Source organism: Anolis sagrei, chromosome 1, assembly GCF_037176765.1.
Source record: "Anolis sagrei isolate rAnoSag1 chromosome 1, rAnoSag1.mat, whole genome shotgun sequence".
Lineage (NCBI taxonomy): Eukaryota > Metazoa > Chordata > Lepidosauria > Squamata > Dactyloidae > Anolis > Anolis sagrei.
The window spans coordinates 152,575,091-152,593,869 of record NC_090021.1 but is presented as its reverse complement, the minus strand read 5'-3'; the positions used below and the strand labels follow the sequence as shown (position 1 = coordinate 152,593,869).

The following is an 18,779-nucleotide window of genomic DNA, read 5'->3' as shown; positions in this document are numbered from 1 at the left end:
GACTGCGCCTTTTTAGGATTGCCTAAGACTGAACAACATGTATCAGGCAGCATGCCAAACGAAATGAATGTATAAACAATGTATAAAAGCTAAGTGATGAAATGTAGATCACACCTTAACAAAGGTGAAATGTAATTAGCTGCAGAATTAGCTATTTCATTGAAATCCAAAGCCGATTTTGACTCCACAAAGTAACAGAAGTGTGCACTGTAAGATTTTTTTTTGCTTTGTTGACTGTTATGAAAATAGAGCACAACGACTAGCTAAAAAACAGCAAAGAGTCATGCATTTACTCTTCATGTGTGGCAGCAGTACATCTTGTGCTTTTAAATGCTTTTCTCCTTTTCTCCGTAATCTACACAAATCGTATGACAATTAAATAGGTCATTAGACTATGTAAAAACCTAAAGGAAATATGTTTCTTTAAAAAATATGGTACTTATGTAGAAGGGATAACTGATTTTTTACCTTAACGGAACTAGATCATACAGGTATCAATGTTTTAGACAGAAAACGAAGTTGTTTAGTTAAAACACAGATCAGGGTAGGTTGATATGAAGTTTAAAATAGCATGGAAATGTTCATTGCCATATATTCTATACCCTTTTATGTTGAAACCATTTTAAGTCATACACAATATGGAATAGTGAAAAAAACTACAGCATTTATGGATTATCAAAACAATACTCAGTCTCTAACAATTAGGTGGCAACTGCTTCTTTTGTAATCTAAAGGCAATCAAGTAATCATATCTAAATCTGGCCACAATTATAAGCAAGGTAGATTCGTTTTCTCCCTCTAATCAATATTTTCCAATTATCATCAAAGGACCATGGTTGTCACAAATGAGGTTCCACTCTTCAATATCTTTAAAAGGTAGTTGACGGGAGGCAGTCTGTTGGAGGCTGAATTGATAGCAACTAGTCTTATTCTGTTGATTTTTCTCATTTCAGAGAAATAATGGTTGGATAATACAAATCCCAATAATACAAGAACTTCTTTGCGATGCTAAGGTCAATTAAATAAGGATTGGAAGATATAGCCATTCCACAACCAACCAAAGTGTGTTGACTTTTGTTTCTGTCAAGTAAAGTACATTCGATCCAATTATATTCCAATATGAGTTTCACTTATGCCTGTCTTTTATTTTATTGTTTTGTTACATAATTTGAATATAACTTTACTTACAATAACTCATTTTCAAATACAGCTTTTGACTTGTTGACCCTCTCTGAGATATAATAAGAGTTTCTACATATCTTTATATGCCACTCCTATGGTATGGATAATGTTATCAGTGAAAATAGTTTTCTGATCTGAGTGCTAAGCCAAAAATGCAAATAAAAATTCTGAAAATATTTATGTATTAAAAATATTTCTATCTGTTGAATTATGAAGTAAAGTGCTACAAAAACTTTAAGTAAGTTTGCATATTTAAAAAGTTTCTACTTCAAAACATCTCCTACTTGTAAAAATACAAAGTGATGGATGGAACAGAAAAAAATGCCTAGTGTACAAAGTACTTATTAAGTATACATTAGATACAGCTGGGGAGGGGGAAGTATTCTGAGCAAGACAGTAATATAAAGAGATGTTCCAAACTGACGGTCTTTTTAGCATAAACCTTGGTCCTATTTATTGCATGAGAGATTTCCATGTTTATAAGTAGCTGCTATTTTGTGAACATCTGTATCCTTCTCTCCTAGTTGGCAGGACTATGCTATCCCAACATTTCAACATTTAAAATTTATATTTTTATGCTTTCCACATTTATATCAAAGCTGGTTACATAAACCTGCTAACCATGGAGATATTTTGCTTTAAACCGTGCATTAAAATGGTGGAAATCAGCGTTATATTTAAATTGCAGAATATACATCCCTACGTTGCTCCACCAATTCACAGGATTTTAAAGCTGTGTTCCAAGACGCCTTATTGTTCTGCTAGAGTTTATCCTACAATGGAAAGATGATAAATGGCACACAAAAACAATGTGCTTTTCAATATGGATCTTTCCTTTCAATATAGGAATGCAGAAGATAGGTTTGATTCATTGTACACCACTTGTATAAGGACAGCAGTTAGAGCCAACAGTCTTAGTGAAAACTCTAAGCAAATGGAGGTCTTGCCCTTTAATATGCTCAAAGACCAGGGTTAGACATGTGAGTAATGCATAAAAACAGTAGTGTTGTTTTAATGATGATATCATGCATAGAGAATAGGGAGTCAAGTTGTGAGATAACCTGGAGAATCCCACACTTCTGTAAAGGTTCATAGATTAACCAAGGGCGCATCCAGACAGCATCTATAGTACGGGATCTACGTTTTCCCCTGGGGAGGTAATTTGTCTGCTCGAGAGACACAGGTGTCTTTCCAAGCGCGGGGGGCTGTGTAGACGGGACCGGGGATCGTGATGCACGACTTCCGGTGCCCATCTACACATCTATCTTGGGTTTCTTGGGATGCGGAAGCCCAAGAAACCCAAGACAGAACCCACCTCCTCTCAAAACCTCTTTAAAAAGCCTTTTTAAAAAGGAAAATAACTCACCCGGCTGCCATTTCCCCATCAATGAAGTTCTCCTGGATCGTACCAATGATGTGCTAAGTGGGGGGGGGGGGGGGGAGGAAAATAGCTCCTTACTCATCATTGGTACGACCCAGGAGAACTCCAGAGAAGGGAAAATGGTGGCAGGATGAGTTCTTTTCCTTTTAAAAAGACTTTTAAAGGGGTTTTCTTTTGTGTCCTGGCAGGGCATGTGGACACCCACCCCTCCCGAGGAAAGCATGACTTTCTAGGGTGTGTGTGGATTAGAACCCGGTTACAATTGCGTTTTAAAATGTGATTGCTCCCGGGTTAAAGTGCTGTTTGGAACCACCCCAAGCAACTTTCTCACAAGTGTAGAGCTTGGGAAAGATTTATCTCTGATACAGAATACTATGTTATACCTTTGGCCGAAGCTATATGTAAAGGAACATTCATTAATTTAATAGCTCTCTAAGAATAGACTATATAGCAGAGCTTTCCAAACTGTGTGTTGCAACACATTAGTGTGTTGGCTGAAGTGTCTGTGTCACGCGAACATCTGTAATGAGAAACTTTTGAGTCTATAGGAAATAAGCAATTCTGACTTGCATGCATTTTATACAGCAAAATGCCATTTAGTATTAGTAACATTAATATTAGTGACATATTGTTATTCAAATGACAAAAAACTTGGAAATGCATGCTATTATCTTACAACACACACACACACACACATATATATAGAGAGAGGAAATGTCCTCTTACATTTTCTTATTACAATGTCTGTATGTGTCTGTATCTCTTATAAAGGGTTGGTTTAACCTAGTAAAACTGAATCAGTATGTCGCAAAATGATACTAACGTAAAATGCCTGGAAAGTTCTGCTATATAGACTTCTAAGAGATGTACTATGACAGATTTTCTGAAAACCTATGCTTTTAAATCTGAAAAAAAGAGATCAGAAGATGTGATGGGAAATTCCTGCTATATGAGTTGGGTGGGGAAAATTACTGCTCAGAATCATCATACTTAGAAAGGTGAGTTCTTGATCCTTTGTACACTCTCTATGCCCAGACCAAGAATAAATCCCAGAGAGGGAGAATGGTAGTGAAATAACAACCACTTCCCAGTAGTTTTTATTCAACTATATGGAAAAAAGCTAATGGACTGAAATCTGTAAATGTAATGGGAGATATATACAATCTGCTCACCCTAGGTATTACCAAGTCCCGAAAGCTAACTTTTCTGAGTACAATCAGCCCTTTGTAGTGACAGATTCTGCATCAATGGATTCAACCATCCATAGCTTGAAAATATTTTTTAAAAGCAAACCTTGATTTTGCCATTTCATAAAAGAGATGCCATTTTATTATACCATTGTATATAATGGGACTTGTGCATCAGAGATTTTGGTATCCATTATTGTATCCTGGAACCAAACCCCAGTGGATACCATGGACCGAGTGTATTATTATTATTATTATTATTATTATTATTATTAAACTTTATTTGTACCCCGCTAGCATCTCCCGAGGGACTCGATGCAGCTTACAAAGGCCAAGGCCTTAACACAACAGCAGTAAAACACAAAACAATACAAAACAAAGCAAATTAAAAACATAAGCAATAGCAAGACATTACACTATTACACAATAAAAACCATGGCCGGGCCAGTGATGGGTACAGGTTAAAAAAGTGTTGGGTGTGACAAGAGGTATATTGAGATTCAGGGCAAGTGCCATATAAGATACTGACTGCCATTCACTTACACAGAGGAGAACGCCACTGAGAACCCTTTCCTACAAACACCCATGAGGAAAGGTATTTCTGACACATAGCTCCTTTCAACATCAAGAGCTGTCAGTTTTTCAAAAAGGCTCAATACGCAATGTTAGCTATGCTGGGCCAAGATTTCACTACAAGCATCACTCAATTTAAGGGTTTCAAATTGCCCTTCACTTACTCCAGTGAACTCCAGGGAATTATAGTTCTCTAAGATTGGTAGGCAGTTCTAATGAACTATTTAGCAGCCTCACAAAATTACAAAACTAGGGTTCTTTGAGAGAAGACTTTGTTTTGAATAATCCTCAAATCCATTTTAAATTTCTAGTACATTTTTCCTAGCGTTTAATTATGAATTACCTGATTATCTACAAAGAAAAGCAGCTGAAAACCATGACAACAATAGAATAAAAGATGTCTTTTTTTAAACAACTGAGTTGAAGCTGAAAAAAATTACATCACTTCTAGTTTAGGTAATCACCACTTGCAAAACACTGAACTATTATGATGATGATTGCACGTGTGTGAAATATTTAAAGAGATAAGATAAGCTTAATAGAAATGGAAATAAGAAAGTAGATGACTAAATAAACTTGGTTAGCTGTTGGAGTCAAAGGAAATGTTTGTTCATTAATTTCTGGAGAGCATACTCAAGCTCCGTCTGTCCATAGCCAGAGAAAGTAACAGGTATATTGGGACTTTTCATTTTTTATCTGAATGCAGATCTGTATGATCATGCAGTCAAAAATGCACAATCATTTGATCTAAAACTTCCAGTCTTTCTAGGCACAGACGGACTAATAAGGGAGACACTATGCTTGAACAAACACAACACACGATGGAACAATTGACATTTCTTTTTGGAAAACAACATTAGTGCAGCATATGTGCAAGAATTAAATTGCTAAAGCAAACGGGAACATCTACACCATGAGCACACAAGGCTACCCTTCTAGATTTCAGTTAGGACCAAGAAATAATTCCTACCATTATTTGTCTTGTGAAAAACTTAACATTTGATGGAGCTGTGAACAAAAATAACTGAAAACACATAACCCTTGCACAGAGTTTATGGCAACAACAAACTCACACACAACTAGGGAACATTAATTCTCTGCTGGAAGGAGTGAATGAATAATTGCTGAAGAAGATTCGAAGATGATTATAGAGTACCACAAAAATTGGCAACTATTAGATATAAGACCATAATATCACATCTGTAGCTTAGGTATAAGAAGCACTGAACTTAGGACAACTGTAAGTATTCGTGAAAGATGCGAGAATATTTTTTGACGCATTCTAAGGACTTCTGAATGTGTTCAAAGTTTCGCAGCAAGTTTACAACATCATGGTGATGACGAAAATTATATATTATCATTTATTGATACTACATAGCACCATCAATGTACATGGTGCTTTACATAATAATAATAATAATAATAATAATAATAATAATAAGTAGTAGTAGTAGTAGTTCGAAGTAGTAGTAGTAGTAGTAGTAGAAGAAGAAGCTGTATGGGAAAACCAAAACTGAAATCCAGTCTCTGACTAACACTGTCCGAAACTTTAGCACTGGTATCAACATGGAGTTTGGTTTGGACAAATGTTCGACAGTGGCACTGAAGAAGGGAAAAATAATTGAAAGTGAGGGCATGAATATGTCCAATGGTCAAGCGATAAAGTGTTACCAGCCAGAGGCCTATAAATATCTGGGCATACTATAGCTGGACAACATCAAACATGAACATGTGAAAACTGTGGTCAGGAAAGAATACAGTCAAAGGGTCAGAAAAATTATCAAAATCTATCTCAATGGAGGCAGTACAAACAAGGCCATAAACTCCTGGTCCATGTCTGTTGTAAGATACACTTCTGGGATCATAAAGTGGACGCAGGCAGAACTGGACAATTTGGACAGAAAAACAAGAAAATTCATGACCATTCATAATTCACTACATCCTCGCAGTGATGCTGACTGGCTCTACCTGCCTAGAAAGTCTGGTGGCAGAGGACTTTTACAAGTAAAACAAGCAGTCGAAGAAGAAAAACATGCCCTGGCAGAATATGTCAAGGAAAGCCAAGAACCTGTTTTGATTGAAGTCAATAATCAGAAACTTCTCAAAGCACAGCAGACAAAGAACCAGTACAAGAAAACTGCAATCCAAACCAGAGCTGACAGCTGGCACAACAAAACATTGCATGGGCAGTTCCTTGACAAAATTGAAGGAAAAGTTGACAAGGAGAAGACCTGGTTATGGCTCACGAAAGGAACCATGAAGAAGGAGACAGAAGGCCTGATTCTTGCAGCCCAGGAGCAAGCCATCAGAACAAATGCCATTAAGGCCAGGATTGAAAAATCAGATGATGACCCAAAATGCAGACTGTGCAAGGAAGCTGATGAAACCATGGACCATATCTTCAGCTGTTGCAAGAAAATTGCACAGACGGACTACAAACAAAAGCACAACTCTGTCGCCCAAATGATTCACTGGAACTTATGTCACAAGTACCATCTGCCAGCAGTAAAGAATTGGTGGGATCATAAATCTGCAAAGGTAGTGAAAAATGAACACGCAAAAATACTGTGGGACTTTCGAATCCAGACTGACAAAGTTTTGAAACATAATACACCAAACATCACAATTGTGGAAAAGAAAAAAGTTTGGATTATTGATGTCATTATATCAGGTGACAGTTGCATTGAGGAAAAGCAACAGGAAAAACTCAGCCATTATCAGGACCTCAAAATCGAACTGCAAAGGCTCTGGCATTAACCAGTACAGGTGGTCCCGGTGGTCATCTGCACACTGGGTGCCATGCCAAAAGATCTCAGCCAACATTTGAAAACAATAAACATAGACAAAATTACGATCTGTCAACTGCAAAAGGCCACCTTACACGCATCATTCGAAAATACATCACACAGTCCTAGACGCTTGGGAAGTGTTCGACTTGTGATTTTGTGATACGAAATCCAGCATATAGATCTCATTTGCTGTGACATAGTGTGTTTTTGTGTCAGTAAAATAATAGTAATAATAATAATAATAAACTTTATTTATATTCTGCTCTATCTCGCTAAAGGTACTCAGGGCGGATTACAAACATAAAAGGCAAACATTCAATGCCTGAAAAGAACGATTCAACAGAATGCAAAAATGAAATAAATGCATTGAAATAAATGCAAATAAATTGGGGCAAGCCAATTTATACTAGCAAATACAAATCAACTTTTTATTGAAAGGCTTGAAAGAATTGTTTGGCCATATTGCAGTCATTAGCAAAATGAGAGCTGTCGAGTGCTAGCACTGTTTCTCATGTGCAAATGGTTAGAATTGCAAAATTACAGCACATAATGTGACACAACAGGCAACCTCTGCTTTGGAAAGGATTGCATAAAAATTTAATTAGCTTTCATCTCTAGAGATTACAGTCCCCTCCAGGTCACCATTGAGGTTATTGGTGGAGCAATAGGCAACTGCAGCTGCCTCCCCATTGGACTCAGGTTTGCTTAGCTATGCTTTCCAGTACCATCAGAATAATTCATTCTGATGATAAAAGGAGGGTCACTGTGAGAAATAGTACTGGGTGCAACACTGTAATGTGACAGATAACTTTGCCTTTCATCTGACTAATATCTTAAATCGGCTGGCACTCAAAGAGCACAGCTTTCAACGGGCTTTCGATCTTTCATTGGCCTCAGACAGTAGGAAAATAATCAGCTCTTGATGGGAGGAGATGAATGCTCAGAACTCATAGAATAGGGAGAGTCACTCATAAATAACATTATGTTGCCATCACCATACATTGCAGTGTTTCAGTGTCACATTTAGTAATAACTACTGAACCATTAACCATTTTGAAATAAACTTAAGGTATGTATAAAACGTGATGTTCAAAATCCTTACATCATTCAGTTGTTTAGAGCGTCCTGGTGTAGTTGTGCTGGAGAACTGTCTGTTTCCTGCCTTTAAAGCTGCATCTCTTCTTGCTTGTTCAAGCAGAATTCTTGCCCGTTCTTTTAATTCTTCCTGTCTTGATAACATTCGTTGCTTAAATAGATTTTAAAGAGAAAAAAACCCACAAAGAATTAATGAGAAATATGACCAAGCTGTCCCACAAACAACATACTGTGCTGTACTGCATCAGAAATGCTTCACCCACCAAAACTACCACAAATAAATCAAAGAAAGACATGTAGTCCAGTTCTTGCAAGTAAAGTTATAACTCAATCCAAGATCCAATCATGTATTTTAAAAAGGCAGTTTTGGGCTCCCGTTTTTCGAATCAAAGCCTCTGTTCTCTATATACTGTATGGTTCCTGTCTTTGTGAAGGATATGTTCCTCTACTTTGTGTGCGTACTTGAATTGTGGATAATAATGAACCTTATTGAAATGAAGGATTTCTGGCCCAATAGTCATGCTGGAAGAAAATATCCAGCAGGAATGTATTTTGCCAGAGATGGATAAATAAAATTGTGGACACCAGTCTCACAAATACAGGAATTGCATTAGCCACCTGTGGCAAAGTTACAGAAAACATCGCTATATTGTATTTACATTAAAAGAAAACTCTTTACATTAAAAAGCAGATATTTCTTGCACTATGCTAATTTTTAGTTGGAGTTCAAATTTACATTACTATACTAAAAGCTTTGCTAGAATGAAGCTGAATGATCCCATCCATGATTTTTCTTCTTTCTTGCTCCTTGTCCCTGTTTTGAGTTTGGGAGTAAGAAACAAGTGCATGAATTTTTGAACATCCTATTTCTCACCCACTACTGATTACATGGGAAGAAAATACATACATACAGATATGGAAGAATATAGTTCTCTATATACCTACAGCACAGCTCCTAGAGCACAGTGTACAAGAGGGAGGTGAACAGGCAAGATAAATTTTGGTTGGGGAGGCCAGATTTCTGTTTATGCAAGCCACTTGCAGCTATTAAATGTTTGTGTTCTTGACCGAGGATGTGAGAAATGGTTCAGTGCCTTGAGGCAGGCCCGTAGCCAGGATTTTGATTCGGGGGGGGGGGGGGGCTGAGTCTGAGTGAAAGAGGGTCTACCCTAGCAAACCTTTTGTATTGTTACCCCAATACCCCCATGCATATGGGATATATTGAGTATGGTGATCAGATCATGATATGAATAAACGTAACAGTTTAAATAATCCACCTTCTCGCGGACCACCATGAGAATAAGGCCTTCTCGCGGACCACCATGAGAATTTCGGGGGGGGGGGGGGCTGAAGCCCCTCAAGCCCCCCCCCCCCCCCCCGGCTAATTGCCTGCTTGAGGCCTTTCTAAAGATTGACATAACTCAATGCAAACATACAGAAATATTTAAAGCACTTTGACAACAGTTTGAAACAAATGACTTTGCTGCCCTGGATGCTGATTGGTTCAAGCCAATGCCTGCTAGAATACGTTTGCTGGTTGGTTGAGAAGTGCCGTCCACCACTGTTGTTGATTGCTTTCTGGGTTTGGTGGGAACTTTCATAAATAATCATTACTCAATTTGAAGTTTTGTGATCATTGCTTGTTCTGCCCCTTACAGGTGTGGGAAGCAAAATAATGTGGGTAGGGTTTGAGCTAGTGCTGCTAATGATGGTAGTTTCCCAAGTCTAGGTGAGGACAATGGTTGGTTGCAAAGCAATGGGTATTAATGGCTGTTAGCCCATCTGAATGGGTTCCCAGGAGGACAGAGGCATGGCATTGGGCAACTTTTGTGATCTTTGGTTTGGCTCCATTGTTAGGCATTGTTAGGGGATTATGCCTACCACCTGAATGGGGCAATGGAGTTTTCCTTTCTTTCTCCCCGGTGTGTGTATGAATGCTTGTGAAACTTGTATGTCTAGGCTAAAAATGATCTGTGGAGGTTAGACCAAATTAGGCTTCTGGGTGAAAGGTTGCCTTGGACTTGGCAACCGAGTCCTTTCTATGGCCATGGGTTTGGGGGTTCTCTTCGAGATTCTAAGTTCTGTCAAAGCTCAAAGATGTGTGGTGGTAGTAAGGGACCCCTGCTATGAGGTACAGAAGTAGACCTGACAGCATGACTCAAGAGATATCCTGTCTCCTTGGAGCAAAATTCCAAGATGTAATGAAGAAGCTGACAAGGTTTGTCAAGCCCACATACCATTTGGTCCATGTGGGAACTAACAAATCGGTACGGTGTAACCTTTGGGAGATCACAAATTATGAGGCTATGGGTAATAAGCTAAAGGGGCTTCATGCCCAGATCATCATTTCGTCTCTCCTTCCAGTTCAAGGACATGGCCAAGGAAGGGAGGGAAGAACAACAGAAGTGGCTTTGCAGATGATACTTCCAGGAATGATTTGGCTTCCCGACCTACGGTGTGAGGTTTAATGAAGTTGGGCTTCTGCAAGGGATTGCACCTCAGAAGTTGCCAGGAACATTTTTGCTAGAGTGACACAAATATAAATAAATTCAGGTCACCAAAGAGCAGTTGAGGAATACTTGATCATCAGCAATAATATTCAACAGAGGAGAAATGAAAATTGCTGCAGACTTCCTCTTCCTGTTCTTCCCACATTCTTCCCTATTTGTGACTGTCCATGCTCACAACTGTCAGTCATGGAATGAAATGGTTTGGTAAAGAGATGAGTTAAGGAAGCAGTATGTGTATATGTGTGTCCACAACACATCCAACTGAAAACACAGTTATCATATGTAGTTCCTTGGAAATGCCTTAAAATAACACTGAATGTGTATATGCGCGCTTGGTGGGGACAAGGGACAGGGCCTTCTCTGTGGCGGCCCCCCGACTTTGGAATGCCCTTCCAAAAGAGCTTCGTCAGGCCCCTACTCTAGCAGTTTTCAGAAGGAACCTAAAAACTTGGCTGTTCCGATGTGCCTTCGCAGATTAGGAATCCCCATCCCAAGTCCTAGATGCACTTTAGCACAACTATTGTTGCTGCACACCGCACTTTTAATCTTACGTTCCTCCTGCCATCTCAGCACTTTTAACCCTGTACCCCATTGCGCTGGCCGAACCAGTTTTAATAGTGTCTTGATGTATTGTCATTGTGGTTATTTTGCTTAATTGTTTTGATTTGCTTTGTTTATTGTTGTGTTATGTTTTCTATTGTATTGTATTTGAGGCTTCGGCCCGTGTAAGCCGCATCAAGTCCTTCGGGAGATGCTAGCGGGGTACAAATAAAGTTAATAATAATAATAATAATAATAATAATAATAATAATATGTGTGTGTGTGTGTGTGGGGGGGGGGGGTAATGTACATTCCGGCAACTTGATTGTGATCTTTGGCGTTATGGATCAGGCACAGTTCTATCCAAGCATTTTTAAGAGGCTAAGATGCTCTTTTCCTTTAGGAATTGAGTGAAATATGAGTGAAATAATATTAATGATTAGTACAACTATTTTCTGGAGAAGAATCAAATTCAAAGTTTATTTTTAAGTAGATGGGGAGTGGATCTTCCTTGTTAGAAAACAGCTTTATTTAAAAAAAAAAGAAAAGAACAAAATTTCACAAATCCACACTTTTAATGCAATTGCAATTGGACAACAGTGTGCCTACCTCAGCTTCTTACTCAGTTGTAATCATCCCCTTATGACAATGGAAGGTTTTTAATCCAATTCAAGAGTGAAAGATGTGGTTTACATGTATTTCCCTCCCCCCCCCCCAGCAAATATCCTCAGCTATCTGTTCTATAAAGCTGGAAGTTGTTCTGTGGAGTTGGAAGAGGGAATGGATGGGGAAAATCATCTTAATGCCCTTCCCATTGCTTTCCACACTGTGGTAAAAGATAAAGTGTGGCTCAAAGCCAATTTGTGTATCATTTCTGAATCAATTTTTGAAACTTTGTGAGGAAACAAAGTTGGGTGTTAGCCAGCCTGAATGGGTTCCCAGGAGGACAGAGGCACGGCATTGGGCAACAATTAAGTGCAGGACTCTGATACTGACGATGTACACTGCAATCCAGGAATTACTAAACCATAATAACACTGGTGAATGTATCTTTGCAATCACATATACAACATCTTTTAAAGAAACATAGCTGAAGACCTTGTACTACAAGAAAAGAAGAATTTGGGTTGTTGTAGGTTTTTTCGGGCTATATGGCCATGGTCTAGAGCAGTGCTTCTCAACCTTGGGTCCCCAGATGTTTTTGGCCTACAACTCCCAGAAATCCTAGCCAGTTTACCAGCTGTTAGGATTTCTGGGAATTGTAGGCTAAAAACATCTGGGGACCCCAGGTTGAGAACCACTGGTCTAGAGGCATTATAGCATGAAAAAACCTACAACAACCCAGTAGTTCTGGCCATGAAAGCCTTCGACAATACAAAGAAGAATTTATTTTTGAAATCTGTGTATCTTAAAAATGATTTCTCTAGTAGTCATTATTTGGATTTTAACAACCTTCAAAATATTTGAAAGCATGGTCTTTTTGCTAGTGTAGAGAGCAAGAGGGATGATTTTATGAATACCCACACACCTTACTATGAAAACTGGATTAAAATTCACCAGTTCTTGGTAAACAGGTTAGCAGACCATGTATACATTTCAATGTACCTTTCTAAAACACACTCACTATGCACGCTTAAACATCCAGTTGTCTTAGCAAGGCAAAAGTTTTTCTTTTAACAATATTCACATTATTTTACAAAAATTATAGAGCTCATAAAACAATAAAGGGCATGAATTGCAACCTCGACAACCCGAACTGAAATTCCACATCAGTCATCATCTCACTGAGTAGATTACTTAAGTAAACCATTGTCTCCTTGCCACAGTCTGACTGGCTTTCCTTACTGTTTTTTTTCTCAGAGAAATTGCTACGTATTCGTTGCTGAATGTTATGGGTCATAAATTTATTTTAAAATCGGGTTTGTGATTGTGCATATTCTATGTAAAAGAATACAAAACTATGCTTTATTGAAAAAGCTGATTATATAAAATAATTTGCTCTGACAGGAGACAAACAAATGGAAACCTAAAGAAGTACTAATGTGCCAAAAGGGCTTTCAATGTTCTATACCAGTGGTTCTTAAAGTGTGCTCCGCAGAACCCTTGGGGCTCAGCGAACCACATTGAGGGGCTGTGCAAGGCATGCTGAGAGGCTCTGCGCTTCCCTCCTCCTCTTTTCTCCTCTTCCTCCGCCTCCCCCTCCTTCTCCAAGGGCACAAGGTGTTGACGTCATGCTGCTTCCCTCCTCTTCACTCCTCCTCCTGCTCTAAAAGCGTGCACCAGGTTTCCCTCCTTCCTCCTCCTCCTGCTTCAAGGGCACATGGTGGCAGCATTATCCTCCCGGGGAACTTACTTTTCCTTCTGTGCAATGCCACCTCGCCGCTCAGACTCCTTCCTTGCCTATTTCCCTTCCACTGTTCGGGGGTGTTTTGATTGTGCTTTTCCTGCATGGCAGAAGGGGGTTAGATTGAATGGCCCCTGGGCCACTGAATTACTGCTAAGTTTATGTTAGTTAAAATTATTCTTCATTTTAATATTATATTGTTCTTTCTTCCTTTTTTGCACTACAAAGAGATATGTGCAGTGTACGTAGGAATTTTGTTACTGTTTTCCAATTAGTGCACACAAACACTCTCCACCCATCTGCCACTCGCCTGGCCCGTCTATCAATTTTTTAAATGCAATGCGGCCCCTGTGACCAAGAGTTTGCTCATGCCTGATATATATACATTACTGGATATATAATATATAACATAATACATAATATATGATATAATAAATAACCATTTCTTGGGGCTCCTTGAGAAACCTTTGCTTCAAAAACGGCTCAGCAACTGAAAAGGTTTGAGAACCCCTGTCATTATATATACGGGTCACCATTTTATTATGCCCCAGTGGCGCAGTGGGTTAAACCACTGAGCTGCTAAACTTGTTGACTGAAAGGTCACAGGTTCGAATCCGGGGAGTGATGTGAGCTTCCGCAGTCATGCCCAGCTTCTGTGTAAATGAATCTCCCTTCAGGAGTGAATCTCCCTTCCTGGGAGTAGATTTCTCTCACTTCTGCCAACCTAGCAATTCGAAAACATGCAAATGTGAGTAGATCAATAGGTACCGATCCGGCAGGAAAGTAACAGCGCTCTATGCAGTCATGCTGGCCACATGACCTTGGAGGTGTCTATGGAAAATGCCAGCTCTTTGGCTTAGAAATGGAGATGAGCACCAACCCCCCCAGAGTTGGACACAACTGGACTTAATGTCAGGGGAAAACCTTTTCCTTTAACAGTATGTAATGAGACTTGAGCATCCACAGTATCCTGGAAGCAAGAGTCCATTGCACTTTTGAAATGGCCTACTACATACTCTATGTCTGCAGTTCCCAGTAGTGCAGTAGGTTAAAGAACAGAGCTGCTGAACTTGCTGACTGAAAGGTTGGTGGTTTTAATCTGGGGAGCAGGTTGAGCTCCCAGTGTTATCCCCAGCTTCTGCCAACCTAGCAGTTCAAAAATGTGAAAATGTGAGCAAATAGGTATCGCTTTGGTGGGAAGGTAATGGCACTCCATGCAGTCATGCTGGCCAGATGACCTTCAAGGCGTCTATGGACAACGCCAGCTCTTTGGCTTAGAAATGGAGATGAGAACCACCTCCCAGAGTCACACATGACTAGACTTAATGTCAAGGGAAAACCTTTGCTTTTTACACACCCTATGAATGTATCTATTAAGTAATACAATAAAAGGGAAATTATGTCTGCCACATTAGTTTTTGAGCATTAAAGACAACAATGATGTACATTTTCATATTTTTACTGCAACAAAAATAATTTGTATTATCAAAAAATACTTCCTTCTCTTACCTGTGTGGTTTTTGCAGGCAGATCCATTGGACGTAGAATCATCTTTGTTTCAAAATCAGTCTCTATTTGCTTCTCAGTCAAATGGGATTTTTTATCAATATCCTCATTCCTGTTATGAGAAAATCCAGATTTACCTCCTACTTCTAAATCAGATTTTTGAACATGTGATTCAGAATCCAGTTTCCCACTTTGTTTTTGATCTAGTTGCCCAAGATTTTCTGGTTCTGAAAAATTAATAGTAGTGCCAGAATTCTGGTGTCCCTTCTTGTCAGTGTCTTCATGTAACGTTGAAAATGTGTCCATTTTTGGATCCTCAACTTGTGCCAAATCACTAAGATCTAGAGTATCTGCTTTTAGTAGTTTCCTTCTTCCCAACAGAGGTGGTACTTGTGTCTTATTGCTTTTCTCAGTTTCCTCATATCCAGAAGCCCTTCCCAAGTTCTCTTGGCTTTTCTGTTGACCTATATCACTGTTAGTCCTTTGGGAGGGAGGAGAAACCACACAGGGGTCAAGATTGTCATCTGTCGTTTGATGCTGATATGAAGACTGGTGCTCTCTTTTTGGCTCTGTAACTCCACTGTGATTAAGAAACATGGTGTCATCAAAAACAAAACCAGCCATGTCCCCTTCAGGTGGCTGTTGTTCTGGCTCGTGTTTAAGGTCATTAAGTTCTGCGTAGAACTTTTCCTGATCCACAGAGCTGTTTGGATCTGTTTCATAGTTGCCCACTTTGTATGTGCTTTTGCTACTGTTCTCTTCAATCTGAACAACATTTAGCTCCTGCCCACTGAAATGTGCCCGTATTTGATAAAGATAAGTCATGACAGAAAGTTTGTCAGGAATTGCTAACAAAACCATATCAGAAGGTTCTAGGAGTCGAGATATTCCTAAACTGGCGAATCCATCGTAGGCCTAAAATAAAAAGAGGTAAAGTTAGTGTTTCTTTTATTTTGTATATCAACTTGTACAATAAAATATTCAACGTAAGATTTAAAAAGTAGACTATTACTGCTGGTGGCACTTTTGACTCTAAATTAAGTTTTCTGTGACTTCTCAGTTCAGTTTCCTTGAGATCAACAGTCTTTCTACCAACTTCAAATAAGATATGGATAAAAGGCTGTTTGCTACCATTAAAAAGAAGACTGTAAGTAAAACATCCATGAAGCAGGCCTATAAACAAAATGAAATAGTTTTGAACTTCACTGCTCAATCCTATGCTAGCTTACTTGAAAGCAACTAACATGGTGAGAGTGGCCCTTACTTCCTTTCAAGGATTAAATGGCCATTTACAAGGATGATTCATGTATGATGGTAACATCTTGACTTAGAGGTGTCCCTCACTATCAAATAGTCTGCAATAGAAAGGACATGTCTTGCGATGCACCATTACAAAACCAGAGTGAAAGGTAATGGAGAGAATGCAATTAGATGTCATCCTGTCTTTTTATATAGTGTTTTTTGTTTCTATAAGAGTGCTTTTTAAAGTCATGGGCCCTTTGTGAATCTGAAAGCCACCTATCCCATACCATCAGCAATAATGCTGATTATCTGACCATGTATAGATAATGCCACCCTACATTCATTTGGGGTGAAACAAAATTTTAATAATATAATCCCACACCTATTTTAAATTATGGTTTTTATAATATATTAATATATTTGGATTTTAATATGTTTTGGTTTATATGTTTTTTTTAAAGTGATGTGATATGCTATGTTGTTGCTTTTTTGTTGTTCCTTGTCTCACGCCACAGGGAGAGAAGGATAAGAAATAATAACAATAACAACAACAGCAACAATAATACATTTCTTCCATAAAGGCAGTTTTCAAAGTAACAGAAAATAAATGAAAGGAGAGGGGAATTTTTGCACCCAGTTTATAGCCCCCTGGAGTCTGAACATGGACCACAGGATGAGAGAACCTGTGATGTATTACACAGTTGTCATGTTGTGGGAAACTACTTGAAGTACTTGATGTGTAATGAGTATCAAAAAAGTGTGGAAGGCCTTCAAACATTTACTATATACATTTTTGTATAAGCTGATCTCATATATAAGTCGAAGGCAGGTTTAGGGGCCAAAATAGATAAGTTGTTTCTATGTAATTGTGTTGCTTTGAGTGGTTAACTGTGAAATTGCACAAATGGGTTTACTATGCCTGAGCAATGCCCTTTCAGAACTTTCTAGAGCTCTTAGATACATTTTAGACAGTAACCTTGACCTCTCTCCCCATTGGTATATATATGTGGTAGCTGCCAAAACTTCAACCACTACCAATGTAATTTGGAATGGCATGACCCAAGCAGGGAGGCCAACCCAAAGAAACACAGTTACAGGTAAGCAACCAGTCCTTCCTTATAATCTCTGTGAATTACACAAATAAATGACTAGCAACTATTAGTTTCAGGGCAGGTGTCATGCCAAAGAGGAAAAAAGCACTGCCCTTCCAAAAGCACTGTTACCTCAAGACCTGGCATCTAGTCTATATTATGACACAAAGGTTAAGGAGGTTTATAGGTAGCAGCCCTGCATGCCACATGTAAACTATGGAGGAAAACTGTAGAAGTTGACAAAGCCTTCGGGGAATGAGGGAGCAGCTTTCCAGGTAGAAAGTGGAGGTCTTTGGAATGAGACTGGCAATCCCAATCTCATTTTAAATTAACACAAAAAGAGACTGGTAGTTTTTCTATGTGCCTTGGTCCAATCAATAAAGAAGACTAAGGTCCTTCTGACATCCAATCAGTTAAAAATCTTCTCCAATTCCAATGATGACTCCTGGAAGAAAAAGGGCAATATGGTTTCTTGGTTCAAGTGAAAAGCACTCTCTACGCTGGGAAGAAAAAAGATGTCAGGGTGCAGGACAACCTTATCTTGGTGGAAGGTCATCAGCCCAAAGACCACACAGTTTGCTTACATGCCTAGCCGAGGTGATAACAACCAAGAAGTTCATCTTCCAGGTAAGGAGGAGGAGTTCCAGTTTACAGCTGTATAGTCCTGGAGGAAGGTCTTGAGTAAGGGATCTGAAAATTACTATGGTTTTTCCAGTTTATGAAGGTAAATTGACACTTATATTTCAAGGATACAAGTGTCAGTACCTATGGGAAAATCAAACAAGGAAGTCCAAAACATCCAATGTCGAGGCAAAGAGGGGGAAGTTTCAGAATGGGCAAGGAAATCAATGAAGCCTTTCCACTTGAAAATGTTGGATAATTTGCAAACTGAATCTAGATTCAGGCATGTTGGTTCTGAGAGATGCCCTAATGAATCATTCAGGCAGTTAGGCTGAGTATCCCAATACAGGCAATCCCCAAGTTACGAACAACATACATTCTGCAGATTTGTTCTTAAGTTGAATTTGTATGTAAGCTGGAATAGGTACATTTTTAAAGTGTAACTCCAGTCACACACACACGCACACCTTGTATAGTATAGGGGAGGGTTAACACCCCTGTGGTGTTTGCTTTGCTGCCTGTGTGTCTGTTCAAAAGATTTTACCTCACTTTTTGTCCCTGTGATAATTGGATTTATAAAATTTTGGCTTCTTGTGGAGATAAGGATTAGTGATAAAGCTTCAACAGAGACACCTTTTCCCCATGATAATTCTGTCAGGGGTGAATTTCCCTTCTTGGGAGTAGGTTTTTCTTACTTCCTGTTGTCTCACCGTCATTT

General features: G+C 38.9%; 1 protein-coding gene across 4 annotated transcripts in view; it reads right to left on the bottom strand.

Moving 5' to 3' along the window:
• Positions 1-18,779, bottom strand: part of EHBP1 (EH domain binding protein 1) — a 265,747-nt gene that overhangs the window by 106,187 nt on the left and 140,781 nt on the right. For all 4 annotated transcript variants that reach the window (XM_060784566.2, XM_060784585.2, XM_060784575.2 and 1 more), the window contains 2 exons: positions 15,111-16,022; positions 8,215-8,358 (listed from right to left, as the gene is read on the bottom strand). In XM_060784566.2, the coding sequence (XP_060640549.2) occupies positions 8,215-8,358; positions 15,111-16,022 (1,056 nt within the window). The remainder of the gene's footprint in view (positions 1-8,214; positions 8,359-15,110; positions 16,023-18,779) is intronic.